Source organism: Elephantulus edwardii, unplaced genomic scaffold (assembly GCF_000299155.1).
Source record: "Elephantulus edwardii isolate Elephantulus edwardi_28Jun2011 unplaced genomic scaffold, EleEdw1.0 scaffold00050, whole genome shotgun sequence".
NCBI lineage: Eukaryota > Metazoa > Chordata > Mammalia > Macroscelidea > Macroscelididae > Elephantulus > Elephantulus edwardii.
The window spans coordinates 3525655-3536717 of NW_006399800.1; the positions used below are offsets into that span (position 1 = coordinate 3525655).

The 11063-nt window shown below is 47.4% G+C and overlaps 1 protein-coding gene across 1 annotated transcript in view; it reads left to right on the top strand.

Annotated features, from left to right (window-relative positions):
- The window catches only part of IGDCC4 (immunoglobulin superfamily, DCC subclass, member 4), a 62934-nt gene extending 57253 nt beyond the window's left edge, over window positions 1–5681 (top strand). Inside the window, 5 exon segments of the mRNA XM_006886693.1 lie at window positions 993–1098; window positions 1515–1743; window positions 2488–2649; window positions 4935–5355; window positions 5617–5681. Coding sequence (XP_006886755.1) covers window positions 993–1098; window positions 1515–1743; window positions 2488–2649; window positions 4935–5355; window positions 5617–5681 — 983 coding nt within the window.
- Window positions 5682–11063: the final 5382 nt, after the last annotated feature.

An 11063-nucleotide genomic window follows, 5' to 3' on the forward strand; every position in this document is an offset into this window, starting at 1 on the left:
TTTCATTGTTCTGGGCACCTATCCTCCTGGGTATGGGGAGAAGGTGAATTTAGAAGGGGAAACTGGTGTGGAGAGAGCAACTCTAACAGGAACTCCTCCAAGAAGGTCTCTAAACTGACCTCATTGTCTCGTCATGCTTGGGAAGGTGGAGGGACAGCACCAGAGAGGAAGACCCTCGATGAGATGGATAGACTCAGTGACTGGGATAATGGGGGTAGGTGTGTCAGAGACAATGAGGTTGGCTCAAGGTAGGGCAGGGTTCAGAGCTGTTGTACACAGGGTTGCTATGAGTCGCAAGTGACTCAATGGTGCATAACAACAACAACAACAACAACAACAGTGGTTTGGATAGGAGCCCTAGTGACACAGTGGTTAAGTCACTTGGCTGCTAACAGAAAGGTTGGCATTTCAAACCTGCCGTCTGCTCTCTGGACGAAACGTGTCAGTCAGCTTCATCAAGATTGCCATCTTAGGGCCCCCAGTGGCAGTTCTTCTCTGTCCTGTAAGATTGCTGTGAATTGTGGGAATGGGGAGTACTTGGGGGATAGGGAGGTCAGTTTAGAGACCTTCTTGGAGGAGTTCCCATTTCTTTAGAAGATGGATTTGACCAGAGGATTGGCTTAGTGTGTGACAGACTTTATGGACTGGACACAAGCAAAGAATCAGTTACATAATTTGCAGGGTTCCGTACAAACTGAAAATGCAGGGTCTTTTTACTAAATATTACAAAGAATTTCAAGATGATGACACTACAACATTGAACAAAGTGTAGGGATTTTCTGATTTTCTGAGCCTGGGACCCTGCATGCCTGCATGTTCTTCAAAGGCAGGAAATAGTGTTTCATTGAAAGGCCATAACTTTTGAGTGTTCTTCAAAGAAGACAGTTGGTGGAGGGATTATTAGGCCTTATGTCGAAAGACTGAGTGTCCAGGGGGACTGACTCACTGTGCCCCTGTCCTTGACATGCTGTCCCCCACATCTCCCCGGCCAGATTCCTTGGATGTGCACTCAGTCACGGGCATCATCGTGGGCGTCTGCCTGGGCCTCCTCTGCCTTCTGGCCTGCATGTGTGCCGGTCTGCGCCGAAGCCCCCACAGGTGGGCAAGGGAGTGGTCTGTCCACAGGGGACAGGCTTTCAGGAAGAGCTGGGAAGATGAGAGAGCTAGAAAGTGGTTGTGCCTTTTTCCAGCACCCCAGGGACCCCATTATAGTTAGGATTCTGGGATAGAGGTTAGGGGAGACCTTAGCTCAGCCGCCATGCCCCCCTTTTCCTCTGCAAGCTGGTAGCATCTGGGAAATTCAGGCCCCAAATCTCTAGATGCCCAGAACTAAGGGAGAGGGAACCCCATTTATAGTGACACGGCTGTTTTGAACAATCACAGAATTTATTTGCATGGCATAGACATGGAATCCCAGGGAGGGCCTGGGACCTGCCCAGAGCTGTAGATTGGAGTAGGTCCCTGGCCCACCTCACCCCCTCGCTCAGTGCCTTTCTCCCCATTTTTCCTTCCAGGGAAGCCCTCCCGGGCCTGTCCTCCACGGCCACTGCTGGAAACTCAGCACTGTATTCCCGAGCCCGCCTTGGCCCCCCCAGCCCCCCAGCTGCCCATGAACTGGAGTCCCTTGTGCACCCCCGTCCTCAGGACTGGTCCCCCCCGCCCTCAGACATTGAGGACAGGGCTGAAGTGCACAGTCTTATGGGTGGCAGCGTTTCGGACTGCAGGGGTCACTCCAAGAGAAAGGTGAGCCTGAGCCCTGGGTGGGTTTCCAGTTGGGTTAGAGCCCCAAACTGTAGCTTAGTCCCAAATAGGACACCAGGGGGCGCCAGAGCACAGCTCGTGGCCTGAGAGAAGCACCGCCCCTGCCCCCTCCCAGTCTTGGGCCAGCTGCCCAGATGGAGGGGCTTTCTCCCTCCTCCTTGGAAGGGCTGGTAGGGCAAGAAGCAGATGGGCTGCTGTCCCCTGGCAGACTGGGTCAGCCTGGTTCTCACGGAGGGGAGGACCCCCAACGGATTATAGGTGCCTCTAGAGGCTGCAAGACACTGGTCTCTCCTGGTGCAGCCTCTTCCAACATGGGGAGGAAAGGCTAGTTAGCTTGCTGTGGTGGGATGAGACTGAGGCGAGAACAGCGACATTCATCACTCTCACACTGTCTGCCCTCTGGGATCCCTAGTCCTCCTCCCGCCCTCTCCGTGTCTCTGAAGAAGACCTTGCCTTGCTTGGGAGTCTCCAAGCTTTAACGCAGCACCTGGGACCTGGCTTTTCAGCAGGAGGCCTTTTCTACCGCCAATTCCTTGCTGGCTCTCAGTACATTTTTTTGCTCTCCCCAGGGCCTTGGGGATGGGATTTAGTAGGGAACTTGTTGGGGAGGGCCAGGAGACAGGACTGTCATCTTCTCCACACTCATTCGTGTCTCTCCCTATGTTTCCCATTTCCCAGCCAAGGCTGGTCCTTCCCCTTAATGTCCCCCCTTCTTGCCCTCTCCAGATCTCATGGGGTCAGCCGGGTGGACCTGCCTGGGCAGGCTCTTGGGCAGGCTGTGAGCTTCCCCAGGTGGGCCCTATGCCCTCTCTGACCCGGGCCCTGCTGCCCCCGGCTGGAACTGGGCAGACGCTGTTGCTGCAGGCTCTGGTGTATGACGCCATAAAGGTCAGTGTCCTGGGGAAGGAAATGGTGCCTGGGTGGGCAGAAGAAAGGCTTGGCAATCTAGTTTTGGGGTTGTTTGGTTGGTTGTTTTTTTTTTTATATGCCAAGTTCTTTATTGGTTTCATTTCTTGCATTTGAAATACTCTTTAATGACATCCTTGGCCTGTGATTCTTTGCCATAGTCCTTAACAACTACACAACTGCAGCCTACTACTTTGCGGGGCTTTCCTTCTCGGTCAATTTTGCAGAGGCCTACCCACTCCCCCAGTTTCTTATTATCATCAACCTTTATCAGGTTGATTTGGTGTTCAGCACAAAGGGCCTCTACTAACGACATACATAGGCTCATTACAGCTGGATGCAAGCACACATAGATGGGCTTGGCGCTTGTCTAAGGCTTTGGCAGCTTCGCGGATTCCACGTGCTAGGCCATCGTGGATGAGGGCGGTCTTTAGCACCTCTTGTAAAGCGGTATTAACGTCCATTACACCTCCAGCAGCAATGCCTTCCTCGGCCATGGCGGTGGGTTACGGGTGGGGCGGAATCTTGAACGCACCCGGGCCTCCGGACAACTCGGCGGCGACAGAGGAAAAAAAAGCTTTTTTTTTTGTTTTTTTTTTAAAAAGAATCAGCCATTAAAAACCCTGTAGGGTTGCTCTGAGTTAGAATCTACTCAAAGACAGCTGACTTCCCCCTCAGTATTTCACAATATTTACTAATTAAGCATATTTTACTAACATTCTTCAAGAATCCCTTTCAGTATCATCTTTTTTTTTAATTTTTTTTTTTTATTTTACAGTGGTTTGACAGCTGGCTTTTGTGTTTGTTTTATTTCCTGGGAATGGAAAGAGGAGGATGCTTGGTAGCACAATATGTAAAGCAATCATCTGCCAACTCAAAAGTCTGCAGTTTATAAAAAAAAAAAGTCTGCAGTTTAAACCCACTTGTCACTTCTTGGGCGATGTGACAATCTGCTTCTGTAATGGGGTACTGCACAACACTAAAAAATAGTTGTTGGGTACCATCAAGTCAGAACTGACCCATGGGTGACCCTCCAGGGGGTTTTCAGAGGCATTTAATCTCACAGGAGGACATTGCCCATCCTTCTCCCACAGAGTAGCTCGTGGATTTGAACAACAGTAAAGGATTTAAAAAACATTGCAAAAAAAAAAAAAGAAGAAAGATTGCATAATATGGGTGAATCTAGAGGACAATAATGAGTCAAATAAGCCAGTCACAAAAGGACAAATTAGAAAAAGCTAAAGAAAGGCTTATAGATAGAATCATTCTTGGGTGATTTCCAGGGATGAGAAGGAGAAAAGAGAGAAATAAAAATTGGTAGATAGGTAATGTTGCTGTTGTTATATGTCTTCAAGTTGAAACTGACTCATAGCTGACCCTCCAGTCAGTTTTCAGAGGCTGTAAATTGCACAGGAGATTGCCTATCTTTTTCCAATTGGAGCAGCTGGTGGATTCGAATTGCCTGACTTTGGATTAGCAGCACAACTCCTTACTCACTTGTTGTTGTTGTGTGTCATTGAGTCAGAACTGACTCATAGCTGACCCTCCAGTGGGCTTTTATAGGCTGTAAATCACACAGGAGGAGTTTCCTCGTCCTTCTCCCACAGTGTATCTGGTGGATTCAAACCACATGCCTTTGTGATTGTAGTGCACCTTCTTACCACTAGGCCACCAGAGCTGCCTTGTCACTCACTAAGCCACTCAAATAGATATTAGACACATACTAAGATGGGTTAAGAGAACAAAAGTATAAAATAAAGGGGTACGCGGCACACTGTAATCATAGAAGGATTAGCATTATAGGGACAAAGTGGGGAAAGCGTCGTTTTATTGTGGGTACAGAAATTAATGTTATAGAACAAATGTGTGTGAATGCTTGAAAAATGAATCTGTTTTATGACTTTCATTCAAATGATAACTTTCTTTAAAAAACAAAAAAAAAAAGAAAATTTTACAGCCTTGGTAACATTAGGGGATAGCTTTGCTCTGTCCTAAGGGGTTGCTGTGAGTCAGAATTGACTTGATAGCACTGAGTTTGGGGTTTTGGTTTGGTGAGGAGCTTAGAGGGTGGATAGTGTTCCCATGCTTCTCACGAAGTGAATCCTCTAGAGACTTCTGGGGATAAGTGACTAGACAATAGATTCTTAGATTCCTTTCTTTGACTGAGTGGTAGGTAGGCCAATTTGTGGGACTCTTGTGTTTGTCCTGGGTTAGTATGGTGGCACCAGTGACAGTCCCTTTGTCATTGTATTTTCCACTTTGGCCAGGGCAATGGGAAGAAGAAGCCACCTCCAGCCTGCCGGAACCAGGTGGAAGCTGAAGTCATTGTTCACTCCGACTTCAGTGCATCCAAAGGAAAACCTGATCTCCATCTCCAAGACTTGGAATCTTTGCCTTCAGATGCTTCAAACCTCAACCCAGGTGTTGTGGATCTACAGCAAGAGGCAGACTGGCTAGACCAAGAGCTGGGAGGATGCGAACAGGCAACAGACAGACTTTCCTGCCTGCCAGAGGCAGCCACTGCTTCCTGCCTCTACCCAGACCTCCCACCCACCGAGACTCTGGAGGAGGCCCCTGGGGACAGCAGCCAGACAAAGGTCTCCTGCCCTCTTGCAGCCAGCCCAGCCTTGCCCCAAGTCCCAGTCTCCTCCTCTGCTTAGCTTCCCTTGAAGGTTCAGTTTGGAGCAGGCTGGTGTGGTTCACAGGAGATGACATGAGTGGCCATATGTGTCACATGTGTACCTGAAGATTATCAGCAAGCCACTTGAAGCCTTCCAGGGCAGAGGTGGGGAACTCTGAAGAAGTGGATTACTCACTCCTCCAATATTCTTTGCAGCACATATGTGATATGTGAGAGACAGTGACGTACATGCATATATATGTGTGCTGGCTGGTGAGCTGGGTAACCTTGGCCCAGGTCATGCTCACTCAGCCTAATTTCGCCTCCAGGTCAGGACTATGCGTTCAGCCCGGTGGCCCCACCTCCATGCCCAGACTTTTATTACACACTCTGAGAGTGTCCAGTGCCCTGTCTGACAAAGACAACCCCAGCCCATTTTCCTGGCTGGCTGGGCTGAGTGCATATGGGCTCTGAATGCCTAGCATTTTACCTGCACCTCCCATATCCCTGTTGCCCAAATTGAGAGAGGGTGACCCTGGCACCCCTCAGAGCGACTCTGTGTTTCCTCTTGTGATGTGTGAAGTGCAAAGTGCCTGGTTTTGAAAACCTGCTAGCCTGCCTCTCCCTCTCCTCCTTTCTCCCTTGCTGCTCTGTCTGCTCTGTTCTCTGATCGACTTGCTTCCCAAATCCTAGCTTCCCCTTTACGTTCCTCTTGCCTGCCTTTCTCTGGCCCTTTGCCTCTCTCTTTCTGCTGGCTGTACCTCTGTCTCTCATGCCTCTTCCAGACCGTCTCATCGGGTCTCCTGCCTGGGTTCTGTGTGTTCCCTAACAACATGACTACCTCATGTCTGTTCAAGGCCATAACGTGATGACTCCTGTGTTCCCACCCCCCACTGTCCTCTTGCCCACCCCCACTTTTCTCAGCACCTCTCCATTCTCCCTCTCCTGGCAACTGTTTCCACACTCCCCCCACCTTCCCATTACCCCACCAGCCTCTGGGTCTCTGGGGAGAAAACCTTCCAGCTTCCTTGGAATCTTCTACCTTAGGATTGGGATAAGAGGATTCTCCGTAAGGGTGATAAATTCAAGTCACTGAAGGGGATTTTTGAGAAGGGGTGTGGCATTCCCATCCCACCAGCACAGACTCAGGATAAAAAGACTTCCTCCCTTTGTTGTAAGGATAGTCTGGTGGCACTGTAGTTAAAGCATTTGCTTGCTAACTCTCAATGAGAAAGATGTGTCAGTCAGCTTGTGTAAAGACTTACAGAGATTTATAGCATTGGAAACCCTATGGGAAGTTATCCGTCCTGCTAGTTCCTAGGACTTGACTGACAGCAGGGAGTAGGTTTGCTTAGAGCGGGGCTGTTCTTTGCAGGGAGCTGGGATTGTTCAAAGGAAGTGGTTTTGGACGTTTCTTTCCAGCTAATGGCAGTGAAGGGAAGCTGACTGAGATTAGGGGAGCGGCACCCCATCTCTTTCTTACATATTTTGAACATGAGTTGATTGGAGTATGGTGGTAAGAGGAATCTCATCATTGTAATGAGGGGTACATTCACTTTGTATACTCCTGCCCTGGGGTGCTGCAAGGGTGGGCTTTACACAGGAAAGGGTGGGTGACTCTTTTGGTTTGTGTTTTGGTTTTTATCTCTCTCTAAATTCAATCCTGAGGTCGTCTTCTGTTGACTTACCACACATAGTCTGCTTGATATTAATTTCCTATGAGGAGAAAGCAATGTCAGTTTGATTTTTTTATTTTCTTTTTCCCATCAGCCTCTTTGATAGGCACATAGAACACGGGGTCCATTCTCTCTCATTGCTTTAAACTGACCAGCACATCAAGGGTTAATTCTGTCTTGAGGCCAAATTGGAAATAACCAGTTGTTTCCCCCCCTTCCCTTTCCTCCTTCTGTTTTTAATGGTGAAATATCTCTCAGCAGAGTTGCAGCTTCCTCCAATCCTGAAAGCATCTGTGTTTATTACACCCGGATGTCACTCACGTTTGACATCCGCACCTACATTTCCCCCTCCACCCCCTCCTCCAGCCAGCCTACGATAACACTAAAGATTATTAATGTTGGTTTTGTATCTCGTTAAGGACAGAATTCTCACTTGTACTATTTCTGTGGCTTTCAGCATTGCTGTAGCTAGCACTGCTATATATGTTTCATCATTGCTCTGAAGGTCAAAAGCCTCATTTTATTTTGCTGATTTGATTCTTTCTTTTCTTTTTTTCCAGAGAAGAGGGAGGAGGGAAAGGCCTGCCCTGAGTTAAATGACTGTTTTAACAGTGGGCTCTTAGCATTACACTACATAGTCATTTTTCATGTTCTTGTTTAACAGGCACTGAGGCTCTGGTTTAAATGAAATAGCTGCAAATGAGACGATTTATAACCCATTAGGTTTGGTGGATTGGCACTCTGGTGGTGCCATTGTTAAAGCACTTGGTTGCCAACCAACAAAAACTGCAGTTAGGACTCACCAGGTGCATTCCAGGGGGAAGCTGTGACCGTCTGCTTTGGTAACAACAGACAGCCAGCCTTGGGGACACCATGGGACAGTTTTCTGTCCTACAGGAGCTGTGAGGCAGAATTGACTTCTTGTCAAGGAGGCTGGTTTTGTTTTCCATTGGGTGGAAAATTGTTTCTCAAAAGCAACTAAGTCATAAACCTGGCTTCTGCCAGTATGTCACACTAGAGAAGAAAGTGACCATTACTCACTAGCCACCATCTATGATTTAGGCTCTGGGTTATTTTGAAAGTAATAGGATTGTGTCTTTGTAGCAGTATTCTTATTAGAAATGCGTCTATGGGCCTTTTGCAGGGCAATAGTCCCTTTGCCGCCTTCCATTGATGCCTTAATTTTTTTTAAAGTCTCATCTTAAAATCTTCCTCTTCTTGATGCATGACAAGTGTAATCAGTACCTGCTCATTTATTTGTCTGTATTTAGTTTATGCTGCATTATTTAATTATTTCTCCAGCATTTATTTTTCCCCTTACAAATATGATATTCTTTAGTGTTAAGCCAAGGTGTTGATCATGTATCTGTCCCTATAATGAATTAATAAACTATTTTCCAAAAATGTGTGCTTCTCTTTAGGAATTCTCAGAATGGAGAAAGAATTAATTCAAGGATCTTCCTCTTTTCATGGGTACTCAGGAGAAAGAAAGAATGAATCCTTTGATGATGTTTCTGTTAGGCTCTCTGGAGATCTCTTTCCATCACATTTTCCTAACTCTCTGGGGTGCAAAGGAGGAGTGAACAACTTTAAAGACTTGAGCTCCACAACCATTCCTGTATAAAAGGCCCAGCACCGAAACTGCTGATGGACGCACCTTCAGAGGTGTAGACAGCTCACCTACAAGCTCACAGACCCACATGTTCACATTCACCTTCACAAACACTCAACCACGCACACAGCCTCATGTACAAAAGTCCACACTCAGCCACACACACACATCTCAGAAACATGGTTGACAACTGATCTTGGATAGAATCTTTAGAGAGCCCAAACACCTCTTTCTCCTGGAGGAAACAGACAGCCAGGGGCTGCCTTGCCTGGGACCACCCCGAAAGTGGTTGGTAGACCAGACTCCAAGTTAATTGACAGATCATAGAGGGAGATATTGCACGTTTTGCATGTGGCAGAATAGCCATTATTTGCATATCACTCTCAGACCAAAGGCTGTGATAAAGAAGAATTAAACACTTGTCAAAATGAATTTAAAATGACAGCAATGCAGGACACCAATTTGACCTCTCCAAAGGACAAACCAGGAAGGGGTGGTTGGGATTCCAGGGCCTACAGGAAAAAGTCTCATAGCTTTTTCTCCAGAAGGAGTTTCCTCTTTCCCTCCTTCCCTCTCAGTATTGATGACCAATAGAGGCCCCTCATTTGTGCCCTTCCACTGGGGGCTTTAGCATGCTGTATCCCCTGACCCTGGATTTCTGCAAATGCCTCTCACTACTAACATGCCTCCAGCCCTGCCTCTCAGGTTCATCTTTCAACTGCTGGAGCAGAGTAAGGGAATCTCAAAGCTATGCAAACCCTATCATTAGTAAACACATCTGTCTATCGATTACAGTCTGATTTCTGGAGATCTGCATTTTATTGACTCATTAGCAAAAGGAGTCTTATTGTTAGGGGCCCTTGGGTTGATTCTGATGTGGTACTCCGGTGGCCTAATGGTAAGAAGCTGTGCTGCAATTCCAAAGGCACATGGTTCGCATCCACCATCTGCTTTATGGGGACAGGATGGGCAGTTCTCCTCCCTTGTGATTAACTGCTTTTGAAAATTCACTGGAGAGTCAGCTATGAATCAGTTCTGGCTGGACAGCCCATAACAGCAAGTGGTTCAAGTCTGCTAGCTGTTCCACTGGGCAAAGATGGGCAATCTCCTCCTGTACAACTTACAACCTTGAAAACCCACTGACTGTAAGCTGATTCTGACTCTGTAGCGATGAGAGAGAGTTTCTTCTGACTCATAGCGGCCTCCTGTATGTGGACAGAATAGATCTGCCCTCCCGAGGATATCTTAGGCTGTAATCTTTACTAAAGCACATAGTCAGGGCTTTTTCAAACCACCAACCTTACAGTTACCAGCTGAGCATTTCACCATTCGTGCCACTGGGACACCTGATCTAACATAGGGTTAACACGCTTGGCCCCAAGTTTCCAAAACTGGAATCAAAAGAGACATTTGGTCATCCCTCAGTTCTAGCACTCTCACCCCAAAGAAGAGAATGGCCGTGTAAGACAGAAACTACCATCTCCAAGTCTCCAGCTTCTAGAATCGACAGATGCTCAGTCAGTTTGGTTGACCAGCCCATCATATCTGGGAGCTCTGGAGGACTAGTGGTAAGAAGCTGCACTGCAATTTCAAAGGCACACAATCAGAATCCACCAGTTGCTCCACAGGAGTTGTTGTTATGTGCCATTGAGTCAACTACAACTCACAGTGACCCTATGCACAATAGCTCTGAACTCTGGTCTATCTTGGGCCAATCTCACCATCTCTGACACACCTAACCTCATTACCCCAGTTACTGTGTCAATCCATTTCATTCAGGGTTTTCCTCTCCTGCTGCTGTCCCTCCGACCTTTCCAAGCATGGATAAAGATGGGCACTCTCCTCCCTTACAATTTACAGCTCTGAAAAGCCACTGGTGGGTCAGCTATAGGTTAGTTCTGACTCAACCACATGCAGTAACAGCAACAAGTCCATTATCTTAGACTCAACAGACGTTCATTTAACAGTAAGTCCTGGTGACACAAAGATTTGCGTTGGAACCCACCCGTGGCTCTCTGGGAGAAAGATGGGACATTTGCTTCTGCCAAGATTTATAACCTCGGAAACATCATCGGGTTTCCTGTGTCCTATCGGGACATTACGAGTCAGAATGAACTTGTTGGCATTGGTGTTTGATTCGCCAAGCCCATCTCTGGCCTGAGCCTGTATCTCCTAAGAGGCATGCTTGTCTTCTGCGTTCTTAGGTGGGACCTATGTTGTTTCTTTATATATATCCAGACGTGAAATACTGAGACATATTCGTGGCATAGAAATAATTAAGAATTTTAACTTCCAATGTCTTTTTTCCAGTCACCAGCTCGTTTGTCCTGGCCTTTCTGATTTAAAGGTGACAGAGCTGCATAGTTGAGATGCGATCATCTTCGTTCTTCAGAGCAGCTAAGGTAGACTCCCTGGGTTGGCAGGGCTAGACAACTGGCAGAACCACAATCAGAGTCCAGGTCACCTCAGGGCCCTCTAAGTCCTAGCA